General features: G+C 47.5%; 3 protein-coding genes and 1 long non-coding RNA gene across 14 annotated transcripts in view; 2 read left to right on the plus strand and 2 right to left on the minus strand.

Moving 5' to 3' along the window:
* Window positions 1–3,454, plus strand: part of dennd4b (DENN/MADD domain containing 4B) — a 16,980-nt gene extending 13,526 nt beyond the window's left edge. Inside the window, exons 19-29 of the mRNA XM_032559508.1 lie at window positions 88–246; window positions 402–612; window positions 687–972; window positions 1,106–1,210; window positions 1,280–1,455; window positions 1,533–1,689; window positions 1,758–1,997; window positions 2,206–2,302; window positions 2,376–2,541; window positions 2,618–2,676; window positions 2,772–3,454. Of these exons, the coding sequence (XP_032415399.1) occupies window positions 88–246; window positions 402–612; window positions 687–972; window positions 1,106–1,210; window positions 1,280–1,455; window positions 1,533–1,689; window positions 1,758–1,997; window positions 2,206–2,302; window positions 2,376–2,541; window positions 2,618–2,676; window positions 2,772–2,917 (1,802 nt within the window). The 3' untranslated portion in view covers window positions 2,918–3,454. The remainder of the gene's footprint in view (window positions 1–87; window positions 247–401; window positions 613–686; window positions 973–1,105; window positions 1,211–1,279; window positions 1,456–1,532; window positions 1,690–1,757; window positions 1,998–2,205; window positions 2,303–2,375; window positions 2,542–2,617; window positions 2,677–2,771) is intronic.
* Window positions 2,930–24,088, plus strand: kiaa0319 (KIAA0319 ortholog). 10 transcript variants are annotated; one of them, XM_032559518.1, is made up of 17 exons: window positions 3,752–3,954; window positions 5,296–5,303; window positions 11,197–11,269; window positions 11,728–12,257; window positions 12,413–12,515; window positions 12,798–12,893; window positions 12,970–13,065; window positions 13,373–13,544; window positions 13,626–13,774; window positions 13,840–13,991; window positions 14,059–14,197; window positions 14,269–14,428; window positions 14,534–14,670; window positions 22,157–22,279; window positions 22,365–22,455; window positions 22,550–22,641; window positions 23,394–24,088. In XM_032559518.1, exons 1-17 carry the CDS (start codon window positions 3,834–3,836, stop codon window positions 23,543–23,545), a joined length of 2,394 nt encoding a protein of 797 aa, XP_032415409.1. In that variant the 5' UTR covers window positions 3,752–3,833; the 3' UTR covers window positions 23,546–24,088. The 10 variants fall into 10 exon arrangements, with proteins under 10 accessions (XP_032415403.1, XP_032415404.1, XP_032415405.1 ...); XM_032559521.1 differs by lacking the exon at window positions 5,296–5,303 and adding an exon at window positions 5,850–6,035 and having other exon boundaries at window positions 3,942–4,584; window positions 11,200–11,269; window positions 13,397–13,544; XM_032559512.1 differs by lacking the exon at window positions 5,296–5,303 and having other exon boundaries at window positions 2,930–4,075; window positions 11,200–11,269.
* Window positions 18,262–19,198, minus strand: LOC116717880 (uncharacterized). Its single transcript, XR_004338830.1, has 3 exons — window positions 18,978–19,198; window positions 18,807–18,877; window positions 18,262–18,623 (listed from the first exon to the last, which is right to left on the minus strand). It is a non-coding gene; the product is annotated as an uncharacterized LOC116717880 (long non-coding RNA).
* Window positions 23,878–25,186, minus strand: part of aldh5a1 (aldehyde dehydrogenase 5 family, member A1 (succinate-semialdehyde dehydrogenase)) — a 5,881-nt gene continuing 4,572 nt past the window's right edge. For both annotated transcript variants that reach the window (XM_032559527.1, XM_032559528.1), the window contains exon 10: window positions 23,878–24,952. In XM_032559527.1, the coding sequence (XP_032415418.1) occupies window positions 24,697–24,952 (256 nt within the window). In that variant the 3' untranslated portion in view covers window positions 23,878–24,696. The remainder of the gene's footprint in view (window positions 24,953–25,186) is intronic.

The raw sequence follows: 25,186 nt of genomic DNA on the forward strand, positions 1-25,186 counted from the left end.
AGCTGTCTCGTAGTTCGTCCTGCAGGATAAACGCGTCACTGCTCTACGCGATGAAGGTGATGAAGATGATCTCTGTTTCCATCCCAGGAGCCATGATGGAGCTCGATCAGAAGCCCCGCCCACAGTCCGCTCTGATTCGTCAGTCCAGCTGGAGCGGCCTGAGCGAAAGCTCGAGTCACGAGTCTCTGACCGGGTCGCTGGTGAAGAGCTCCAGCCTGAGCAGCATGAAGACGCCCACAGTCAGTGGTGAGCACTGCTAGCTAGAAAGCTAGCTGCGCTAACACTGAGGCACTAATTTTGAGCATCAGATATGCTAGCCGTTTAGCTACTAAAAATGAGCTCCACTATTAGCTCGTTAGCTGGTTCCCTCAGAGCTGACCTGAAGCCCTTTCTGCCCTCAGAGCTCAAAGTCTGTAAGAAGTCCCCCGTCCTCCACGGTTCCGGGACAAACGGGGACACGGTCCAACGGAAGCCCCCGCTGGGACGGAGAGAAGCCTCCGCTCCGCCTGCAGCGCCCCCTGGGGGAGTCGTGGTGCGGCGCAGTCAGGTCTGCCTTTCCACCTTCTACACCGAGTCGGAGCTGGACTGCAGATGTGAACCGAGGCTCAGCAGGTCGGTGTGTTTGTTCTGCCGGGTTTTCCGAGTTTATTCCGACCGATCTGACAGGATTCACGTTCCGACTGTAGATCCGACAGATCCGGGAGCTCTGGTGGAAAGAACAAGGCCAGAACCGTAGACGAGAACTCCAACCACGTGTCGTCCCCGAGCCGAGGAGGCCTGGCAGGGAAACTGCAGCAGCTCCTCACACCGACCAAAAACCGAGCGTCGGTCCGGCGCGCCGCCAGCGTGGAAAACCGCCGGTCCGGAGGAGGGATTGGTCGGAAAGTGTCAGATCAGAGGCAGTCCAGGAAGTCCCAGGGGCCTGAAAGTTTGCTAAAGGCAAAGGAGCGGCTGGTGAACGCCACATCAGAGGTGACTGCATGTTCCTGTTGAAGGCGATGAGCTGCAGATCCAGCGTCCTCCACCAGGGGCTGCTGTCCAGATCTTGTTGAGATGTTTCCCTATAGTTCTGGATGTCTAGGAATAACCAGGAATCTCTCCTCAGAGCTCACTGTCGGTAGGAAGTGACCTGGACCTGTCGGACACGCCCACCACGGTGTATCCTCTGCGCAAGTCGTGGGACGCCAACCAGGAGGGGGCGGGAATCGAGGTAGCTCCGTCGGTGTGGTCGGTGAGGCAGTCTCGTCCGAGTTGGACCTCACAGTGTGTTTGTGTCCAGGTTCTGATGTCCAGCTGCTCGCTGTGCCGCAGCTGCAACTCTCTGGTGTACGACGAGGAGATCATGGCGGGCTGGACCTCGGACGACTCCAACCTGAACTCGTCCTGCCCGTTCTGCGCCGCCTCCTTCGTCCCGTTCCTGAACGCAGAGATCTGCGACCCGGGGCCTGTCAGCAGGTACAGAACCAGCCGACCGGACGCTCATACGCTCCTGGTTCTGTAGCGTCACTGGTTCTGCTCTTGCTCCTTCTCAGCGCGGAGCGCTCCACCATGAACCTGGAGGACGAGGTGGAGAGCGCCGTGAGGCCCCCTAGTGGTCACGAGGCGTCCCAGCGGCCCCAGTGCAACGGACTGAGCGACGACTCCAGCTCTGAAACCAGCACCTACTCCGAGACCAGCAAGGCCACCACGGTAACGCCGCCCGCCGCCGCCAGCGCTGCGTCCCTCCTCACTGCTGACAGGCTCCGCCCTCTTTCCAGGTGTCGTCGGTGGGAGGGACTCCTCAGGTGACGGTGGCCTACCTGAGCCCTCTGGTTCTGAGGAAGGAGCTGGAGAGTCTGCTGGAGAACGAGGGAGAGTCGGTTCTGGCCCAGCCTCAGTTTCTGGACAGCCACTCCATCATCTTCTGGAACCTGGTCTGGTACTTCCAGCGGCTCGGCCTGCCCAGCAACCTGCTGCAGCTGGTCCGGAGCTCGCCGCTGGTCAGCCACTTCACTCAGGTGACTCGAAAGAACTAGTTCATGTTGGGAGACTCAAATACTGCGAACATGAACTCATTCGCTTAAGAAGGTTCTGGTGTCTGAACACAGAACCCGTAGTTTCTGGAAGGGCTCAAGTCCAGGAAAGCACCTGAATATAATGGTTTTTCAGGGGCCTCCACCAGGGGGCGCCTCCGGACTCGTTAACAGCTTGTCTTGGTTTTTCCAGTCGGAGAACTCTGCGGTGAGGGTCCGGCTCCTCTGGGACACGCTGAGCCCCGACACCGACCAGTGGCCGCCGCTCTATGTCCTCTGGAGGATCCACAGTAAGGACGGCGGGCGGACAATCCGTCACAGGACACGGTGTCCCCGCCGCGCTTTAACGTGTTCCTCCACCAGGTGGCGCCCTGATGAGGAGCTACAGCTGGAGGCGGCACAACCACCCGTTCACATTGTCCTTCCTGGAGGAGGTTCTGCGCTGGGTGGGCATGAACGAGGTGCACAAGGCCATCACGCTCTTCCTGGACACCCTGGAGAAGCAGCCCGGGTCGCCACAGACCCAGAGGTGGGAGTTCGGACCGCCGGTTCTGGTGATTCATGCTGAGCTTGAACTCAGATGTTTGTGTTTTCCGGACCGACAGGAGTCTCTACCGGGAGATGCTGTTCCTGACGCTGGCGGCGATGGGAAAAGACCACGTCGGTAAGACTGCTGGTCGATCCGGGTCGCTTTTCCGATCAGAACCAGCAAGGTTCTGGAAGTTCTGCTGTGCAATCCTCTCCCATGTCTGTCTGCAGCTGCATTCGATAAGAAGTACAAGACGGCGTTCCTGCGCCTCAGCAGCTCCCTGGGCCGGGACCAGCTCCGCAGGAAGCGGGCCCAGCCTCCCAGCACCAAAGCCGTCGACTGCAGACGCAGCTTCCACCCGCCGCTGGAGTGCTGAGCGGTTCCGGACCGGACCGCACCACCGGCAACCAACACCCGCTTCGCCTCTCTGCTGCCCCCTGGTGGAGGGCACAGCATCCTATTTCCTACCAACCTCTATGGATCCCGAAGCAACCGGCGCGACCGGATCGGACCGGACTGCGGAGCTGCTCTGTAGTCAGAGGAAGGCGCATTGTCATCAGCGGGAACCCAGAACCGAACCGGATATTCCCCTGGGAATCCGCTTCCTGAACTGGAACGTTGTGGATGAGACTGAAAAACGGATCTGACCCGTTTTAACTCCTCAGAACCGGTTCTATTGACCAGAAACTCAGCGATGCATCCAGGGTTCTGCTTTCCAACCAGCTGGGATTCACTCCAAAGTCCAGTCGGTTCAAATGTCCCGATCAGGCTAGACGGGTCAGAATGGATCAGAACCACCTGGGATGAGAGGCAGAACGATTCAGAGGCAAAATGATAGAAAATGTAAAATATCAGAGTTTTGATTGGTTTAATACCCGCCAGAACCAGGTCAGAACCAGGTCAGAACCAGGCCAGAACCAGGCCAGAACCCGACCGGAACCAGGCCAGAACCAGGACAGAACATGACCAGAATTCAACCAGAACCAGTCCAGAACCCAGGAAGAACTCAGGACTGGACCCTTCCTGGCGGTTCTGACCCGGTTCTGACCCGGAGACGTTTATTTAAATTTGCTGTTTGTTTATTTATATCTGACTGTGGTTACCATGGCAACGTTGCTTTTTTAAGAAAATCGTCAATAAAAGACTTTAAAAAAACCTGGTGTTGTTTCTGTTCACCCATACTCATGTGATGGTTCTGGTTCTGGTTCTGGTTCCACATCCCTATGAGGATTATTGGGATGTTTTATTTTGTAGGAACGGACCGGAAGTGGGACAGGTGATTCTGCCTCGGGATGACTCGTGTCTTCTCGCTCCTCCGGGATGCGCTGAGTGGTTCTGGTTCTGGACAACCAGCGAGCTGGGTCGAGGAGAACCGGGAGAACCGGAGCAGAGTCCTCTTCCTCCTCCTCCTCCAGGTGGGTCAACATTCGTCACGCGCTGCGGATCTCCGACAGGAGCGCGAGGCAGGTTGGATGTTTTCTCGATGGTTGGAAATGTCGGACTGTTGGCAGAAGCTCCGCTGGTTCCGCTCCAGGTTCCTCATTTTGCGACTGTTTTGTGACTGAAAATATTAAATCAGATCTTGACTAAAAGATCCGATTTGTATTTGATAATTCGGCCATGATTTTATCTCCTCATATTACTGTTTTATTTCATATATGAGAAATAAAATCGCGTTTAGTTTCTTAACTGAAACGTTATTTGGAATAAATCCGTGTTCAGATGTTGGTTTTGTTGCTCTTAATATTTGCCGAACGAAATAGTGATAAATATTGATGCTTTATTTGTCGTTGCTGATTAATTAACGATGTTTTGTGCGCTTTAACTTAATGAATGCTTGATTTTTATTCCAGCTCCTGCCGCTGTGCTGCAGCTGGGCGGGGCTAAAGGTGGCGCGCTAAAGCAGAGCGCCACCTTTGGCAATGTATTCAATAGCATGTGGAGAGTCACAAGATCTGGCCGGAAATGCTGAAACTGCTTTTCCGGCCAGATCAGATAAAGTCACGTTGCTGCTGCTGAATGTCGGGTTATTTTTCATATTTGGTTTGTAGTGATGGTGAGATGAAGCCTCATTGAACCACTTGAGCCAACTGGTTCGAGAAAGGGTTCATTTCTTGAAGCTTCATGTGCACACGAAACCACCTACTGGCCAGGTGTATAATCACAGCCAGCTGTATCTTAACACATGTGATGCATTGAATTTTTGTCTATTATGGCTCTTGGGAATGACGTCACAAAAGGTGTAGGACGAAATCATTTGTCTACATAAATTATGTATACACATATGTGTATAATAAAATATTGTTTGAATGTATCCTCTGTGTGTAATTATTCCCAAAATAGTCATGTGTCATGTGATATGGCATGTTGTGTAATAAAGTTTTTCTGTGACTCTAGAAAAATGGCCTGGGCTTAATCAGGCAGAGGACAGTGAAAGTGCCTGTGGAACCAGGGAGGGGTAGTGAATAGGCTAATGCTTGTGTAACTTGGATGATTTCATGCATTTTTATTAAGAAACAACAATTTCTCCACAGTTTTTGGTTTCACACGATTTCTCTTTTTTGACACTACATGGATGAGGTGTTATTATTGTACCCCAACTCCTTGGAGCACAATAAACACCTCACCTTTACAGAAAATAAGAAACTGTGAAAAATACAGTTCCTCATAAGCAAACCTAATGCATCTGCAAATGTTCAGTTCACCTTACCTTGTTAGGGCTTATCAAATCAAAATGTTCCCACATAGGGGAAATCCTCCTCTTTCTCGCCGGCTCCATCCTACTCCTATCCTGTCCTCGCGCTCCTAAATCTTCCATCCATCCATCCATCCATCCATCCATCCATCCATCCATCCATCCATCCATCCATCCATCCATCCATCCATCCATCCATCCATCCATCTCCCTCCCTCCCTCCCTCCCTCCCTCCCTCTCTCTATCTATCTATCTCTCTCCTAAACTCTCCAAACACCAAACTAACTGTCTCAAACTAAATAACCATTATCCAAACTCTGCTATCCAAACTATCAAAACTCTATCCACTCTCTCAACTGACCCAACTCGCCTACAACAACCCACATTTTGAATGGAGCCTGTGGGGTTTCTAAAGCTGTCAAACCCCGCGCCAAACTCTGAGCCACTTCCCGAAGCAGTCACGTGGTACAGCCGGGCAGCGAGGCTTCGGACGTCATCGTTTTCGGCTCCTCCCCTAAATGAAGCAAGCTTCGATACGCGCTTTACGGAAACGCCCCCTCCATTACTGGACACACGCCTCGAAGCCTCGGCACATCACGTAACATCACTATTGGTTTGTTTTACCGTCGTTCGTATTTTTGAATTACGAACGACGTATTGAGTTGTTATGAAATGTGATTTTGAATTATCTAAACTCCCCTTTAACTCTCTAATTTCCACCAACAGATGGAAGTTAATGTTCCAGCACAACTTCAGCCCCATAATGTTCCACTGTGGAACAACAGAGCCATTCTATGTGGTAGAAAATCTATATTTATGAAAGATTGGTGGAATAAACAGATCTGGTCAGTTACTCATTTACTGGATGGAAATGGTGAAATTCTGAGTTTGGAGGAATTGAACAGGAAGTATGGAGCTGATTGTTCACTAAGAAATTATAAGAAAGTTTTGCGTAGTTTCCCTGATGTCCTCATTCTGTCAGTTAAAAACCTTTTACCTAATTTCTCTATTCCTAGACTCCATGAGATTCAAACTGAGCTTGTGGACATCAGAGATAATAAACAGGTTTTTGAATCAGTATTCAATAAATAACATAATCACAGTTCTCTTACAAATTTTTTACAAATTGATGATAGTCAAAATTAGATAGTATTATTTGAAATTCCCAATTCCTCCTAAATATAAAGAATTACATTTTAAAACTAGAAAATTTCTGAAGAAATTTAAAAGGGCCTGCCAAAGTGTGCCTGTCGGTTTTAACCCCACGTTCTGGTGCTACAACTTAGCATCAATGCTAAAGTAAGCTGCAATGTACTCAATAGTATGTGGAGAGTCACAAGCATGTTGAGGAACATGAACTTATGCCATTCAGTTTGTTGAAATTAGCGTACAAGTTAAAATAAGCCAAATTGCTAACATTAGCCTAAACGCTGTCAGCGGCACATGGGCATCACTAGCATGTGGTCTGACATTGACTTACTCCATTCAGTATACTACATGTGGCTAATAGATAAGAATAAGAAAAAGAGCTAAAAGATTTTTTAGGGAAAAGGCTATTAAAAAAGAGGATCATTTAATGCTAGCTTTGGACAAAACGTTTGGCTCTTTTCCTCTTTAATCTTGCCCGGGATCTTCCGAGTCCTTGGCGAGTGACGCTCTCCGTGCAGCGACGTGTAGCGACGGCGTGCTGCTAAAACGAAACAACAACAAAACGTGTTGACGTCACAAATCACGGAGTTTAATCTCATACAAAGCAATCGACAACAAAGCTGCAGAGGAACAGAGATATGCATTTTATCACAAAATAAGACACACAAGGGAAGACAAACGAACATAAAGACAGACAAAGGCGCCCACGTGCAGAAAAGATGAAAAAACTCTCACACTCTCCGGTGTTGACCTGAAATTTTAACCAAAGAGGCGTTTCCCTATTTAATATATGCAAAGAAGGCATTCCGTTGTCCGACTAATCAGAGCCCTGTCTCGGCCCCCCAGAGAAAGTTGGGACTTCCTGATTTATAGCAAAGGTGTCTGTTTTTTATCTACGCAAACGGGCGGACCTCTTCGTCTTGGGCCGTGCCAGATACGGGGAGAGGCGCCAAAGAGTCTCTAACCTCTTTCAGACTGTAAATTTTATTGCTGTGTCTGTCAAAAGGGGGAGGAAAAAAGGCCCTGCTTTGTCTGCTTTCCGCATCTCAGACGAGACCTGTTCCAAATAGAAGTATTGTATATAACTGTTACACATGTCGTATATTGGCTATATTAAACACCAAAAAATAATCATTTTTCTTAACAAGGCTAATGCTACATGCTACCTTCACTTTGACTTAAGTGTAGGTAAAAAGAGGAGAATCAGTCACTAACTTTTTCATTGGCAAATATTCTGTGCTTGCTCTCAGCAAGCAGGCAGTGCACTAGGGGGGGACAGTGAAATGCTAATGTTTGTGCTAATGTTAATTATTTGTTTATTTTGAAATTTTCAGTAAGCTTCATTTTAAATGGCTATACTAATCCTATGAGTAACAGTGGTTGGGTAAAATCAGTTATAAAATGAACAAAACATTCTGCCATGTCTGTAGTTCAAACCTTCCATCATTGTAGTTCTTAACTGCCAACTCATCCCTCCTCTGTAGTAAGTGAGAGTTCCGCCATGTTGTAGTTCTGATCGTCTGCCATCATTGTAGTTCTAAAGAGCAGCTCAGCTCTCAGCCAACTGTCATGTGAGAGACAGAGAGGTGGAGAAAGAATTTTATCTTTGTGAGACACCCAGTCAGTTTTTGACAAAGCAGTCCGAACAACTCCTTCCCGTTCAGGAACCGTGATACGTATTCGTAAACCGTTTGAAATGTGTGAGAGGGCTATTTGTTGTCCTTGATAGTACCGCGATTCATATCTGTAGCTCACTCAGTAATAGCAGCAATGAGAGAGAGATGGTGTCATGACCGACTTTCATACCAATAAAGCCATATTTGTGGGCGTGAGGGCGAGTTAAAAACTGGTTTGGGGTCAGAAATCCACTCCGTTTCTCAGTCTAGCGGAGGAATGTTGCACTAACCTGGGAGAGTTTTATTTTATGGGAAAGGCTAACATCCCATCATCCTGCGTTTAAAAGATTCTGGAATCAACTCATGACTGAATGTGTCCTCCTTCCCCTCCTCATTCAGAACAACCACCTGTTGAGCAGCAAGTCAAACAAGATACGTATCACGTTGCAACGTGATAGCGCTCTGAATGTTTTCTTCCTGCATGAGAGCAATGCGTTTCTGTAGCAACGTGTTTCTGTAGCAACGTGTTTCTGTAGCAATTTGTTTCTGTAGCAATTTGTTTTTGTAGCAATGCGTTTCTGTAGCAATACGTTTCTGTAGCAACGCATTTCTGTAGCAACGTGTTTCTGTAGCAACGTGTTTCTGTAGCAATTTGTTTTTGTAGCAATGCGTTTCTGTATCAACGCGTTTCTGTAGCAACGTGTTTCTGTAGCAATGTGTTTCTGTAGCAACGCGTAGCAATGCATTTCTGTAGCAATGCGTTTCTGTAGCAACGTGTTTCTGTAGCAATGTGTTTCTGTAGCAACGCGTAGCAATGCATTTCTGTAGCAATGCGTTTCTGTAGCAACGCGTTTCTGTAGCGACGTGTTTCTGTAGCAACGCGTAGCAATGCGTTTCTGTAGCAATGCATTTCTGTAGCAATGCGTTTCTGTAGCAACGCGTTTCTGTAGCGACGTGTTTCTGTAGCAACGCGTAGCAATGCGTTTCTGTAGCAATGCGTTTCTGTAGCAACGCGTTTCTGTAGCAACGCGTTTCTGTAGCAATTTGTTTCTGTAGCAAGGCGTTTCTGTAGCAACGTGTTTCTGTAGCAATACGTTTCTGTAGCAACGCGTTTCTGTAGCAACGCGTTTCTGTAGCAACGCGTTTCTGTAGCAATGTGTTTCTGTAGCAACGCGTTTCTGTAGCAACGCGTAGCAATGCATTTCTGTAGCAATGCGTTTCTGTAGCGACGTGTTTCTGTAGCAACGCGTTTCTGTAGCGACGTGTTTCTGTAGCGACGTGTTTCTGTAGCGACGTGTTTCTGTAGCAACGCGTAGCAATGCGTTTCTGTAGCAATGCGTTTCTGTAGCAACGCGTTTCTGTAGCAACGCGTTTCTGTAGCAACGCGTTTCTGTAGCAACGTGTTTCTGTAGCAACGCGTTTCTGCAGCAACGTGTTTCTGTAGCAACGCGTAGCAAGGCGTTTCTGTAGCAAGGCGTTTCTGTAGCAACGAGTTTCTGTAGCAAGGCGTTTCTGTAGCAACGAGTTTCTGTAGCAAGGCGTTTCTGTAGCAATGTGTTTCTGTAGCAACGTGTTTCCATACAATCCCACTTATAAAATGAAACAAGATACAATATATTTTAAATGAGGCCTACCTTATTTAAAGAGAAACTCACTCTGACGACTTTTCTGGGAAGCAAAAAGGCCAAATAATCCACCTTGTTTATGCTAATATTTCTCAGTCTACGCCAAACCACGCCCACACACACTCGAGCTCGAGGATAGTCCATCCTGATTGGATGGATCCTGTGGCCCAGGCTGGCCCTGAGGGGGCGTGGCTGGCCCTGAGGGGGCGTGGCTGGACGCCGGTCAGTCATTCCTGGCGGTGACAGACAGTAACCTGAACGGGCCGTCTGAAGTTAGTCCTTTATAAAGACCCTGGGATTTTCCCCAGGCGGTTTGACAATTTAACAAACTGTGATACATTAATTCTAAAATGTATTTAATTTGAAGTTGTTTATTTTAACAACTTTATTGTAAATGTCAGGGAGGGCTTAGCCCTACCAGCTCACTTATACCAGCCGTCCCTGAGGGCCACAATGACCCCATGTGTAACAGTGGTTGGGTTAAACCAGTCATATAAAGCCCAAAACAGCAATTACCTGTTGTGAAAAATATGAAGGCTTTTATTATGTTTTATTTTATTATTTAGTATGTGACGCTCTCATTTCGACAGTCAGTTTAGGGTATCAGGTTTCATGAAGGTATCAGGTTTTCTTTGTTCTTCTGCCATCTTGTCTGTATTCTGTCAAGATGCTGTTTCTATATTTCTAAAACTCTGTTTTCCTCCATCACTGTGGTTCTAGACAGCAGCTCAGAGGGGCCGACTAAATTCTGTCTATCTTGACTCTAACTGACACTGTTTTGTGTCAGACTTTTGTTTTGAGTTGAATTTGGCTCGTTTTTCATTACTTATGTCGGCACAGTTACTCCAAATGGCAACAAAAGTAATATCTCCCCTCGTGGGATCGAGCTGCACGTTTTGACATGTATATTGTGAGGGGGAACGCAGCGGCACGAGTGGTGGGAACTGCCATGCATTGCTATAGCAGGCACCAAAAATTAATAACATATATCCTCCAAATGAGTTCTTAAGAGAGAGATTTAATATTAATGTTGAGAATTGTGGTTGGAAACAACTAAACATTTGTTTTACGAATGTAAAGAAGTATTAAACTTATGGGATCAACTTCATAACTTCTGTCTTCTAAAACAATAAATGTGGATTTTATTTCTTTACTAAATATTCAGTTCAGTTTATTAATGAAAGAAAAACATGTGGAGTCTTTAGTCAATGTTCTAATTATTGTAGCCAAATATATCCATAAATGTCGCTATGCAAAATGTTTTCTCTCAATCTCTGCTGTCAAAAATGAACTTTCCTTTTTTAAAAGATTTCTGAGAAAGATGCAGAGTTTAAACGCAATTAAATTGTTTGAGTTAATGGAGGATTTTCAGTTAGACCCCTCCTATTAATTTAATTGATTTATTTTTCCCTAATTTTAGTACTTTGTTCCTAATTGTGATTTGTAACAGCAGGAGTTGATATTTGGTTTTTGTAACGTTTGTTATTGACGTGTTGTTATTCTTGTATATCCAATAAAATACAAAAACAATGTCTGGTTATTCGGTTTCCTTCCAGCTGCTGTTTGTTTTCAGGCTGCGGAGCCACACAGCGCCACCATGTGGAGGAAACCAGTTCTGCTGCTGCTGCTTCACATCATGGAAGGTAAAAACTTTCAGGATTTTTACTGGTTTAGTTTCTCATCGATGATCTTCCAGATTCTTTTCAGCACAGAGGAATCATGGTTCTGACCCGGTAAAACATTCAGAATTTCATGGATTTAACCAGTTTCTCCATGCAGCGATGTTTGTCTCCCATTTCCTGTTTTCTGACCAATCAGAGAGCAGAAAGACACGCCCACGCTCATTCACTTCTGGTTAGTTTGGTTCTGTCTGGTTCTGGAGAACTTGGACCTAAAGGTTCTGTTTAACCAATCAGAACTAGGTTTGGACCCAGAAGGTTCTGCTGCTCGTGGTAGAAGAATGTTTTAGATTTCAGGCAGAACCTTCAAAATAAAAGCATCTGAAACCTTTCAGACTGATTTCCTGTTTCAGGCTCAGTAACATGAAGTCAGATGAACGACCCGGTCCAGTCCTTCACTTCCTCTGCTGGTTGTGTTGCAGCTGCAGTGGCGCCGCCCTGCTGGCAGGGGGCGACCTTCCCGGAGGCCGTGGTTTCCCCGGCGGCGGACAGCAGCGGCATCGTGCGCGTCCCGGCCGCGGCGTCACTCCAGCTGTGCGTGGCGGCGTGCTGCGACCTCCCGGACTGCGACCTGGCCTGGCGCTTTAAGGGCCGCTGCTACGTCCTGAGCTGCCAGCAGGGGGCCGACTGCCGGCCCCGGGTCCGGCCCGGCGCCGACTCGGTTCTGGCCTTCCTGCAGCGTCCGGCCCGCTCCCTGCTGCGGTCCCTGGGAAGGCCGGCGCCGTTCGGCCGGACGCGGGGGCCCGGCGACCACCCGGAGGCCCTCAAGGGCCCGCCTCTGTTCGACGGGCCCGACCCGACCTGGTCCGACCCGGCGGACCTGGAGGCAGATTGGTTCTGGTCCACGTTCAACCAATCACAGGAGGCGGATCCTGGAGGGGCGGAGTCAGACAGCAACCTGACCGGAACCAGAACCACAGAACCAGCTGGTCCGGCTGCTGCAGAGGGAACGGTGAGTGAAGACTGATCCGGGTCAGAACCAACAGAACCAGCTCTACAGGGTCTGCAGCCAGATCAGAACCAGCTGGTTCTGTTTCACCAGAACCAGAACAACGATGGAGGTTCTGGTGAACAGAACCTGTAGAACCTCCTGCTCCTCTTCTCCAGGCAGGAAGTCAGAGACCAGAGCTTCCTGCGCCTGTCGCTGACTCCGCCCCTACGGGTCACATGAACACGCCCGGTGATGTCATCAGCACCACGTTGAACCCAGGTAGGCGACTCTGATCCGGGTCTGGACTGGACCCGGGTTCTGTCCTCTGATTGGACGATACCATCAGTCATGTGACAACATTCACTTCCTGGTTTGACTTCAAACATTTTTCACAAAGACCCAAACCTGTTGCCATGGTAACAGGGGTTAGTTTGTGGCTGCATTTAAAGACACAGAACGTAAAAATCCCTTTGAGCGGGTCAGAACCAACTGCAGAAATGCTTGATGTTGTGTCTGGTTCTGGTGGTTCTGTCCGGCCTGATCTGGACCGTCTTCCTGCAGGTCGTCCCGTGGGGGACCCGGTGGATCTGGTGGACCTCGGCTCTGCTGTGACATCAGAACCAACCGGTTCTTCTGAAGCCGGGAACAGAACTTCAGGTCTGATCCGAAGTTCTGCAGAGGGTTCTGGTTCTGGACAGAAGCTTAATGCTGGAGTTTGTTTTTGTTCTGACAGAACCTCTGAAGGTTCTCCAGGCTCCAACCACCGACCCGCTGAACCAGGTGACCTCTGACCTCTCCACCTCAGCTGCTCTCCCCCCGACTACTGTAGGTATGTCAACCTGGTTCTGGTTCCTGTTGGTCCGGTTCTGCCAGGCTCTGGTTCTGATTCTGAACTGATTACTGATTTTTATTTCTTAGTTATCAAAATAAAATTTTCTTTAAAAGTTAATTTTCTTTTTTTGGAAAACAAAAACAAAAACCCAAATCTGTCTGAGCAGGGATGGTATTAGCATAGCGCATGTTAGCCGCTACAGCTAGGCTGTTAGCCGCCCGGTGCCTAGCAGCGGCCCAGGCTGGTCGTTATCTCGGGCCTCTACGGCCTGGTTCTGATCGTTTCAGCTGGTTCTTTCTCTGAGGTTCTGTCTGTCGTCTGGCCCCAGCGGAACCCCAGGGGCCGAACCGGGCCCCGCTGGCCGCCGTAGGTCCGGACCTCCGTCTGGTTCTCCCTCTGAGCGCCAGCCTGTTGCTCAACGGCAGCGGCAGCACCGACGACCGCGGTGTTAGCGGCTACAGCTGGGAGGTGGTGAGGTGAGCAGCTCTGCGGACCGGAACCGGAACCAGAACTGGCGGCTTGGTACCTGACGGACTCTCTGCCACCTGTGTCCGCAGCGGTCCTCCTGGTTTGCGGCTGCAGGATGCTGACCGGGCGGTTGCCATGGCAACGGGCCTAAGAGCGGGGCACTACACGTTCAAGCTGACGGTGTCGGACCAGCAGGGGGCGACAGACAGCGCCTTGCTGTCGGTGCGGGTCCAGGAAGGTGAGTTCTGCTGTAGGTTCTGGTTCTAGTTCTGATTGGTACCGCCTGTCTCCTTCCCCCTGAAGCCCGCAGTCTTCCTCCGGTGGCGCACGCCAGCGGCAGCCATGTTCTGGTTCTGCCCAACAACTCCGTGGTTCTGGAGGGGTCGGTTACTGACGGAGACCAGACGGAGGTCCGGTACCGGTGGACCAGGGACAGCCAGAGTCCAGCAGCCGGGGTACCGCCCGCTCTGAGCAATTTAGGCCCAAATGTGCCGGCTCAGGTAACCTCCCGGTTCTGTGCAGGAGGTCCTGTTCGGCTCGGAGACCCGGCGGGTCCTGTACCTGTCGGACCTGGTGGAGGGAACCTACCTGTTCCAGCTGAGGGTGACGGACGCTCAGGGCCGGGTCAGCACCGCCACCGCCACCGTGGAGGTTCGGCCAGGTAGGCCGCCGCTCAGCGCAGGTTCTGCTGAGGTTCTGAGGGTAAATGGACCTCTGGGTTGGTTTGTGCAGAACCAGGCGGCGGCCAGCAGGTGGAGCTGGAGATGCTGGTGGCGGTGTCTCAGGTGAGCGTGGCTCAGAGGGACACACTGGTCCGGCAGCTGGCCGCACTGATCCACGTCCTGGACCGGGACATCCGGGTCCGGGCGCTGCAGGGACGGACCCAACTCAGGTATCAGAACCCTGACCGGGTCAGGCCCAAACAGACGCCGCTCACTGCACCTGAACCTGCTGCCTGCTAGTCGGGTCAGAACTCTGCTCCGCTGTTCTGTTTTAGCACGGTTCTGCAGTTCTGGGTCCAGGGCCCGACCGGACCCGTCCCGGCCTCCAGCCTGGTGGTTCTGCTCAGGAAGCAGCTGCTCCGAGACAAGAGCGACTTCCTGCTATTCAAGGTGCTGAGAGTCGACACTGTGGGTAAGTTCTGGTCCCGATCGGCCCGGGTTCATGTTTTAGAGAGGAACCATCCAGAACCATCTAGAACCATCGAGAACCGTCAGGGAACATGTGTCTGCTGGGATGTTTAGATGGCTCCCCTGGCTGGGTCACTCTGATTGGCTCTTAGCTTTACTTCCTGTTTGTCTATGGTCAGCCCGTCCCAGGCTGCCACCTAGTGGAGGGTCTGAGTTCCCCAGCGGTCAGCTGTTCCATCAGGGGCCTGTGCCCCTGGTAGGGTCACCAGATAAAGTTCAGCCCAAAGATGAGTAGACCAATGGAACCAGAGTTCCCTCGCCTGGACCCACGGCAGCTGGCCAGTTCCTGGTGCCTTGGCTTTAACCCACAGCCCGAACAGGAGACATGGTACCTCTTTCCAGGGGTTGTGGGAGGGGCTAGAGGGGTCAGGTGGAGAGTGGGATGGGTGGTGCTGGAGGCAGGGACTTTGGCGGTCTGATCCTCGGCTATAGAAGCTGGTGGTGAAGTTGAAATAGTCGGACTCACCTCAGTGCACCACACTGACTGTTTCCTTGAGAAGCGTTGGACGTTCTTTCATTCTGGCGTTGCCCCTGATGAGAAGCGTGGAGCAGGAGTTAAGATTCAGAGTTCCTTAAGGCTCTGGAGACCAGAGTGGCGGTCTCTTACTCAAAAGGAGAAAGGCAGAGTCACACTATTGGGCCAAGATCTATTCAGGGTCCTGGAGAGGAGGGTCCGTTGGATCATCAAACCTCAGATTCAGGAAGAGCAGTGTGGTTCTGGTTCTGATCGTGGAACACTGGACCAGCTCTACACCCTCAGGAGGGTTCTGGGAGTTCGCCCAATCGATCTACATGTGTTTTGTGGACTCGGAGAAGGTGTTGGACCGTGTCCCTCAGGGAGTCCTATGGGGGGCGCTACGTTAGTAAGAGGTACCTTTGATACGGGCTGTCAGGTCCCTGTATGACCGGTGTCAGAGTCTGGTCCGCATTGCCGGCAGTAAGTCGGGCTCGTTTCCAGTGAGAGTTGGACTCCGCCAGGGCTGCCCTTTGTCACCGATTCTGTTCATCACTTTCATGGACAGAATTTCTAGACCAGCCAAGGTGTTGAGGGGATCCGATTTGGTGGCCTTAGGATTTCATCTCTGCTTTTTGCAGATGATGTGGTCCTGTTGGCTTCATCAGGTCGTGATCTGCAGCTCTCACTGGAGCGGTTCGCAGCCGAGTGTGAAGCGGCCGGGATGAGGATCAGGGCCTCCAAATCCGAGGTCTTGAGCCGGAAAAGGGTAGAGTGCCTTCTCAGGGTCAGGGGGGGTGTCCTGCCCCAAGTGGAGGAGTTCAAGTATCTCGGGATCTTGTTCACGAATGGGGGAAGAAGGGAGCGGGAGATCGACAGGCGGATTGGCGCAGCGTCTGCCGTCAAGCGGCGCTGTACCGGTCCGTTGTGGTGAAGAGAGAGCTGAGCCAAAAAGCGAAGCTCTCGATTTACCGGTCGATCTACGTTCCCACCCTCATCTATGGTCATGAGCTTTGGGTCATGACCGAAAGAACGAGATCGCGGATACAAGCGGCCGAAATGGACCTTACCAAGCTCCGCCCACAACCGACCCACGTGACCGCTAGTCTCACAAGCAAAGCCTCACGGCGCGTTGTTTCTATGTAAACATGACTGATTAGTGCATCATTTCTACTGGATTTTCACAATATATCAGCTGCTAAATGGACAGAGGAACTAACAAGTTCATGTCATGTTTTTTGGATGAGATCAATCAATCAATCAATCAATCAGCTTTATTGTCAATTCCTCTTACATGTCCAGACATACAAGGGAATCGAAATGACGTTTCTCACTATCCCACAGTGATACAAGACAGGGCGTTACTAACATTGAGTAACAATAAAAGACACAGTCTAACTAAAATTATCCTAAACAATTAATAAATAGATGTACAATAACTAGACATATAGCATAAAAAGTTTTACAACTGAGAATGTATGTATATATATAAGTATATGGAGATATACAGATAAAAAAAAGTGGCAGAAGTGCAGAGTTTAAATGCTGAATTTGCCCTCTATGTTAGGAGGGAGGGCAGTTGTGCAAGGTTCTGGGTTTCTTCTTCTTCTTCATCTTCTTGGCCGCTTTGATGCTGAGGGGAGGGAATTCAGCATCCTCACAGCCTGATGGATGAAACTGTTGGAGAGTCTGGTGGTGCGGGAGCAGAGGCTTCTATCAAGATCAAGGTGTTTGAGCCTCGCGACGCCTCCAACATTGAGCGTCACAGCAAAACGCTTTCGCTTCATGAGGAAAACGGCAGATCCACCCTGTACATCAGGGGAACCCAAACGTTTTGAGACCAAGATCTACTTTTTCTCTCAGCAGCCGGCTGAGATCTACCTCATGACACGAAGACATAAAAATTGTAAATTAAACTCTATTGACTTATTTTATGTGCGAATATCCATCAGTTATAGCAGAAATATTAAAGTGATAGAAAACCTAATGGAGTTTCTTCCTCAGTGAGACTCTGTCACTGGGAGCAGGTTACTGGTTTCTCAGTCACAAGCTGGTTGCAAACCTGAGGCCAGCAGGTGTCAGTCAGTTATGGTAGATCTGAACTTTGACCTCAATATGAGAAGCTACAGACTGATAGGAGGAACCAGAGGTGTGACCAAGTCACTGTGTTGCAAGTCTCAAGTAAGTCTCAAGTCTCTGTCCTCAAGTCCGAGTCAAGTCTCAAGTAAAGACAGGCAAAAGTCGAGTCAAGTCTCAAGTCAGGAACCTTTAATTTCAAGTCATTTCGAGTCGTTTTTATTTTATTTTTTTAATAATTTGCAATTATACATAAAATTCAAATATTAGACCATTTGTTCTTTTTAAAATATGTATTTGAGGTTCATTTGTGATCCTCTTATTCATCTGGTATTCTTCAAATCTGTCAGAAGTAAACAGATGTCAGAAAATAAATTACAGCCTTTCATGAATTACATTTGACTTCAGTTTACTCCTTCTATTCATAAATAAACATCAACACTACAACAATCATAGTTTTCAAAAAATGAAATAAGTATAAATGAAGTTATCACAAGTAAACTCAGGAAGGTCTGGTGCATTTATTTTTCTGCTTTTATTTCTAAGTAGGGGAGAGCGGGGTATTGTGAGCCATTTTTTACATTTGTTTCCCTATAGGCAAGGTAAAATGATGTATCAGTAAAATGTAAACATTTCCTATTAATTTGGGATGTTTCCTAGCTATGGAAGTTATCAGAATATCGTCAAGACAAAGGACAATGAAAATATGATTGTTTTAAAAAAAGTGGTCCTGTGTCTCACTTTACCCCAGATCAGGGGTAAAGTTAGACAGACCAGAAAAATCAATGGGGTAAATTGAACCATTTGGGGGTAAGCTGATACACTTACGTTTTCCACTTTAATACTACCATAACACATGTTGTAACAATTTGAATCCTGACTGACAACCTAACCTTCAAAAACAAAAAAATGTCAGACTAGGATCAGTGTTATGGAGATTGGTTAATTATAGTTAGCACTTGAAAGTAACCCAAAGTATTAAAATGTAAATCAAATACAACATAATATACTTCAAAATGTTTTAATTAACATTCACAGTGTGAGAATCATAGCACAGGACCTTTAGCTAGTATCTGGGTGTCAAGAGCAAAGTACAAGCAGAACCAGCTAATGCACAGTCTGGGTCTCAGAACATGGACCCATAATCGGAACTTGTCTTCATTCATCCATCCTGTTCTGGTGGAGGCACCTTTGGCTCCTGGAGGTGCTCCTATCAGGAAGTCATCCATAAACCTAACTCTGGGGAAGACAAACATAGGAGGTATGGCATTCCCAGCAGCATTCACTGCACACACCACAGTCACTAGTTCTCCCCTCTCAGATGATGTGATAGAACCAACTTGCTTTTTTCCTTTCTCTGTCACAACCTGAATCAAGATAGAAAGTCTAGAATCAGGGACAAATGTACAATCAGTAGGTTACTATTGGTCTAAAAGTACATTGTATTTAATTTCATTCCATTCATTTTTCCAGCTCACAGGTTCACTGGTTATTATCACAATCCACTCAATATCAGTATGGTGCTTTCTTGTATATCATGTGTTGCTTACCTGTCGTGGCTTTTGAACTGTAAAGATGCCGGTTTAATCTACATTGTAAATCGTGTGGAGGGAATGTGTGCCTGTGAAAGAGGAGAGGCAAAAAAAAAAACCTTATCAGAATTCAAAACAAATCTTACGGGTAAAGCTAACTTAAAACATTTGCAACTAAAAAAGTGTCACCTGTCCATCACTACAGCCAGATTGTCGAAGAACTCCCCTACTGTAGTTTTATTGAAGGCTGTAGCCCTTCCCAGGGATGTTGCCTCTGGAGTTTGGACAGACAGATGGCAACATGCAAGAAACCTCCGAAACCACTCTATTCCTAGAGAGTAGATAATTTATTATTATAAGATTATTATTTAGCATTATTATTTAGCTTGTGATCACTTGCACACCCTAGCATACCTGCACATTGTTTCTCTGTCCAATTGGCTGGAACAGGGATATTGTTTCTCTTTGCGTATTCAAATGCCAGTTCACGGCACTTAACTGGAGGAAGGCCGTGGAACTGGTCAGCTAGTTGTTTCAAGTGTTTAGCAAGCTCCTCCTCCATCTCATCTGTGAATATTCTCTTTGCCTCAGCTACTGCACTCCGGGCTACTGATTTTACTTGCCCTTTCTCTTTTTTCTTTATGAATCTTTGTAGGGTTGTCTTGTCAATATTTCTGTCCCTTCCAGCTTTTCTTAAAGACTTCTTTCCTTGCCTGACCTCAGCAGCTGCATTCTCCAATTCTGCGAGGAGTGTTTGTCCCCAGGTTGTTTTCCTGGTGTACTTTCTTGGCATGATGGCTTTTCTACAATGGTTATGACATAAAAATTAAACAGATGTAATGTAATATTACACTAAATATGTTTAAGACTAAACTTAAATTGTACTTCATGATGGGGTAACGTAAGACAGTGTATCACATTACCCCACGGCATTTGTCTCATTTAACCCCACAGCCATCATTTTATAAAAAACAACATCTCTAGCAAGTCAGGCTAATCTTGAACTAGCATCAATCACATGGTTGTATATGTTGGAAGTTCATCAACATGCATGATATAAATTTTTCTACCTGAATTAATTTGCTTTGACACAATAGTTAATTACGTTTATAGCTAGAAAATTTACTTTCACGTGCAAAAAACACATTTTTATGAAAAAAACATACTTACCACAGCAACAGCACCAACTTCACCTTCCTGGCAAGGGGAGAATGGGAGGGGCTTGTAAATATAATGGTCACATGACCATAATTTTGTTCCATTGCCTAGATATAAGGGGTGTCTCACATTACCCAATGTCTCACAATACCCCGCTCTCCCCTATGTTAGTTTCAGTCCTCCGTAAATATGGGACACATATTCTAAACACAACATTTATTTGGGACAGTCACTGTATTTGGTCTTTTTTTTTTTTTTTCCCAGCAAAGCTATACTACTTGGAAATGGGTTCTGTGCGACATGTGACAGTCACGCCGGTCATTAAGTCAAAAACAGTTGACTTAATGCACTGACTGCAGTAAACAATATATTGTCAATATAATTTCCCAACGTAGATGTCTTCAAATACACCAACCATCCTTAGATGATACTAGACCCGGCTCATCATCATGATGGGACAGAGAGACTCTGTTCCCTGTGTTCAGGTCCAGAATCTGCTTTCTGTTCCGGAGCCCCGCTCACTATCCACCGGCTTCCTGAGCTAACACGGTGCACATTATTTGTGGAGGCATTTGAAGGACCGGATTTATGGTAAATCATCACCAATTTAACCCGGAGTACACATGCTAACACGAAGTTAGCTAAAGTCAACTATCTTACAGCAAAAGAAAAGCGCCACCTACCGATCTTTGTGAAGCTTCAAATGCTGGACAAAGTTGGACGTCGTGGCATCTCCATCCGATATTCTCTTCTTGCATGTTTTACAAGTTGCAGTTCGTTTTTTAGTCGAAAGTTCATAACCTACGTAGCCTAAAGAAATTACTCGCGGAAGCATATTCGAGCGGTTATTTCGTATTTCGTTCCCTGAGCTCTGTAGCTTTGCTGCGTTTTTTTAAACGTCCAAATCCTGTTAATTTGATTGGTTGTGCTGCAGCTACGTACACATACATACATAAGGAGAGAGGAAAAACATAGTGACGGTCTGCGCATATTGATACGGAATGAGTGACATTAATTAATGACGCCACTTTATAAATAATGTGTTTTAAATTTTAAGACTTTGAGTAAAAAATATCAAGTCTTTTCAAGTAAACAGCTTCAAGTCGAGTCAAGTCCCAAGTCAATGGCATGAAAGTCAAAGTCAAGTCCGAGTCTTTGAGCATTTTTTCAAGTCAAGTCTCAAGTCGTGATTTTAACGACTCGAGTCTGACTCGAGACCAAGTCATGTGACTCGAGTCTCCACCTCTGGGAGGAACCAAAGAGCTCTGTAAAGGTAAAGGCAAATCTTCTGAAGCTGGGATATAATTCATTTAATTTCACATAATTACCGCGGTAGAAGCCATTTGTTTGTTAAATTTTATGAAATATATTTGTTCTGTTTGATGTTTGTTGTGAATGACGTAAACTCACAAACGAACGAGGTAATTAGTCCAACGTTTAGAAACTACAGCGGCTGTAATGAGCCACAGCAAAGGGAAACAAAGGTAAAATAACCTGAACAGGTGATCAACTCAAAACCACTCCTACCTTTTTACTCTCTCTCTCTGTAGTTTAAGCACACCTGTTACCATGGCAACCGCCTGCGCCCCGCAAGACGAGCAAAGATTACGTTAAAAACATAACATTCAGTTCGTTACGATATCAAGTTTCCAGGCTTGATATTTATTTCTCGATTATTAATCAGCGCTTCCCTGAACACAGCGATGGTTGACTGACTAGCTGTACTTGGTGCTAACGTGGCTAACAGAGTAACAGTTTAGTCCAAAGCCTTTTCTGCTAAAATAAAATCTTTAGTGTGTGTCAGATACAGACACATTGCATATTGATCTGTTTAGCTAACGTCAGACTGTGTAGCAGACAGGCTTCAAGGTGTAGAAGTTGGATCAGTTCTGCTATTATGCTGTACTTAGCTAACGGGAAGCTAAGTGTGTTTGTGAGACGGCCACGCAGAATGGGCATCAGCCAATGAAAAGCGGCCCTGTGGTGAGGTCCATGGGTTTTCTCCGCAGGGTGTCTGGGCTCTCCCTTAGAGACAGAAGCTCAGTCATCATGGAGGGACTCAGAGTAGAGCCGCTCATCGGGCCAGCTGATTCCCCCAGAATCCTGCTTAGGAGTCCAGGACGTGGATCAGTGCGACCCGACCCCAGATAAGAAGGAAATGGATGTTTGTTTACTCTTTGTTTATGTTCTGGTGTCATTTGTTTCGTTAGCGTGCGAGCTGAGCTGTTCAGGGCGGGGCCAGTGTGATCCAATCACCAAGCAGTGTTCCTGTGACCCGTTCTGGACGGAGAACCTGATCCGGCTCTACCTCGGGGACGGAGAGAGTAACTGTGGTAACGTTTTTATCATTCCTGAGCCGGTGGCTCTAAAGATGTTCCCTGTGGTCGACCTCTGACCCGGCTCTGCTTGTCCCCTCAGAGTGGAGGGTTCTGTTCGTGATCCTGAGCAGCTTCCTGACGATGGTCCTCATACTGTCGCTCAGCTGGACCTTCGTCTGCTGCAGCCGGAGGTGAGTCTGGACCGTCGGGTCAGGATCAAGCCGGGATCCGCCGGGTCCCATCCAGAATCTGCCGGGTCCGATTCGGTGTTCTGTGTGTCTGCAGGAGGAAGCAGAGGAAGGGCAGGAAGAAGACCAGATACACCATCCTGGACGACATGGACGAGCAGGAGCGGCTGGAGCTCCGGCCCAGATTCAGTGAGTTTGTCCACCGGCCCTGCAGGTTCTGGACCGGACCGGACCGCCCTTCAGGAAACCCCACAGTGACGCGGATTCAATCCTTTCCCGGATTTCTGATTGAAATTTTACTGGAATTAGCAGCAAAACTTTTCAATAAAGCAACAAAACCAGCAGAGAATCTCTAAACATGAAAATCTCACAACAATCTGATCCAACGTCCATTCAAGATGCAGAAATTCACCTAACGGGTTAATCCTGGTTTAATCTGGGTTTAATCCTGGTTTAATCTGAGTTTAATCTGGGTTTAATCTGGGTTTAATCCGGGTTTAATCTGAGTTTAATCTGGGTTTAATCCTGGTTTAATCTGAGTTTAATCTGGGTTTAATCCGGGTTTAATCTGAGTTTAATCCTGGTTTAATCTGAGTTTAATCCGGGTTTAATCTGAGTTTAATCCAGGTTTAATCTGAGTTTAATCCGGGTTTAATCCTGGTTTAATCTGAGTTTAATCCTGGTTTAATCTGGGTTTAATCCTGGTTTAATCTGAGTTTAATCCTGGTTTAATCTGGGTTTAATCCTGGTTTAATCTCCTGCAAAGCGATTTAAAAAGTGAAAATGGTCCCTCTCTCATCCAGATGTGGAAGACTCTGAAAGTTAATCCCAGCCTTTCTGGGGAAGGGGCCGGTCCGGGTCAGAGCCTTTTCCAGTCCAGATGACGGTTCTGTGGGATGGATCCGAACGTTCCCGCTCAGTAACTCCCCCTGTCCTGCCAGGTCTGAAGCACCGCAGCACGGAGCACAACTCCAGCCTCATGATGTCCGAGTCGGAGCTGGACAGCGACCAGGACTCCGTCTTCAGCCGGCCGGTCCGCAACCGGAACCGGGTCAGCTCCCAGGCCGCGCGCAACGGGAACGCCTTCGGGTGAAGACAGGAAGTCCGGGGGGACGGTGAGGGTTGGAGGAAGTCTGGACGGCGCCTCCTGGTGGCAGCACACGTTCGGTTCAGAGGTTTCATTCGTTCTTCCCAGAGAAACATTCATGAAGCGAAGACTTGGCCTGCAGGGGGCAGCACCAAGACATGAGTTCAGGTTCCGTTCATCTGGGCCTGTTGGACTGTTCCTTTAGTGTCGCATCAGAACCAGAACCGGACCCAGCTGGGATTATTTAGCATCCTGGTGACCCAAACGTCTCATCAGAACCAGTTCCATGTCTGGTGATTTAAAGTCAAAGTTTCAGGAGAAACTGAAGAAATCAAACATGAATTCATCCGTCACTTTATTTCAGATCAAACACAAACGTACAAAAACCTAAACAGCAAAGTTTTCCAGAATAATCCGAGACATTTTGTTACTAACTAAACATCTAGAATCCAAGAAACCCACAGATCTCTATCTGCAGCAGAACCGACCCGGTTCCAGATTCTGGATTCATCCAAAATTCTTCAGATTAAAGTCAACATGAAACTCCAACTTCATTTGTTTTTTTTTTCTGCACATTGTTGCCTGAATGCATCAAAGGGTTCAGGAAGTCTGGGTCCAATCGAACAGCTTCTAGGATGTGATGCGTAAAAGTGGGCGGAGCTTAGTCCTTCCAAATAAAAAAAAATCTCTTTCAGGTCAGAAATGACAAAACCACGTTTAACATGATCAGTCTGAGGAAATGAGGTCATTAAACCTAACGGCTGCAGTACCTTACCTGACCGCCAGATGGCAGTGTTCTCTACACACAGAACCTTTAATTAGTGGAACCAGGCAGCAGGAAAGTTGAACAATTTAAGACATAAAAACGTCACTTATGTAGAAAAATCAGCAATAATAATTCATGGTGATTTTAGAGTTTCTGTAAATTTATTTAGTTATTAATCCTGGTATTTAGTTCATTATTTTTTAGGATTTTTGATTAGTTTTATATTTACCACATATTTGATCCTGTTTTAGTATTTTTATTTTTACCCAGTCGAATGTTGAGACTTTAAAATGTAAAGTCCATTAAAATCTAAATGACTATAATTATTAATGATGGCAGCAGACGTGCTGGAGGGTTGGGAAGCTTCCTGGGTCATGTTGATCAGCAGCTCTCACTCCTTCCTATCTCCGGTGCCGGTACCAGCTCCGGCCCGGTTCAGGGTCTCAGGCCTCCGAAGCACATGTACTTGACCTCCAGGTACTCGTCGATGCCGTACTTGGATCCCTCCCGGCCCAGGCCTGACTGTTTGACCCCGCCGAAGGCGGCCTCGGCGACGGACAGGAGGCCCTCGTTGACCCCCACCATGCCCACCTCCAGCGCCTCGGCCACCCGCCAGATCTGGCCCACGTCCTGCGAGTAGAAGTATCCTGGCAGCAGAGACGGAGCAGAACCGGATCAGAACCAGGAGGGAGGCGTCACAGACGACCCTAAGCAGCAGCTTTCAGCCTGAGGAGAATCTGAGGTTCGAACTGACATCACCAGATCTTCAGCCTGAGTGGTGGGAACCCTGAAGCTAACACGTTAATAGAGGAGCTAATGTTTAGCACATATTGATACATTTTTAATGTAGCTAATTCACTGGGGTCTTAAGAAAACATTCA

The sequence above is a fragment of the Xiphophorus hellerii genome, chromosome 3 (genome assembly GCF_003331165.1).
Source record: "Xiphophorus hellerii strain 12219 chromosome 3, Xiphophorus_hellerii-4.1, whole genome shotgun sequence".
Classification (NCBI taxonomy): Eukaryota; Metazoa; Chordata; class Actinopteri; order Cyprinodontiformes; family Poeciliidae; genus Xiphophorus; species Xiphophorus hellerii.

What these genes read in the sequence shown, in the direction of transcription:
- kiaa0319 (XM_032559512.1), top strand. Translation starts at nt 3,731, where the DNA reads ATGGTTCTGGTTCTGGTTCTGGTTCCACATCCCTATGAGGATTATTGG. An exon ending in AGCCGGGAACAGAACTTCAG is followed by an intron (nt 12,894 to 12,969) that starts GTCTGATCCGAA and finishes TTGTTCTGACAG; the next exon opens with AACCTCTGAAGGTTCTCCAG. An exon ending in GGAGCTCCGGCCCAGATTCA is followed by an intron (nt 22,642 to 23,393) that starts GTGAGTTTGTCC and finishes CTGTCCTGCCAG; the next exon opens with GTCTGAAGCACCGCAGCACG.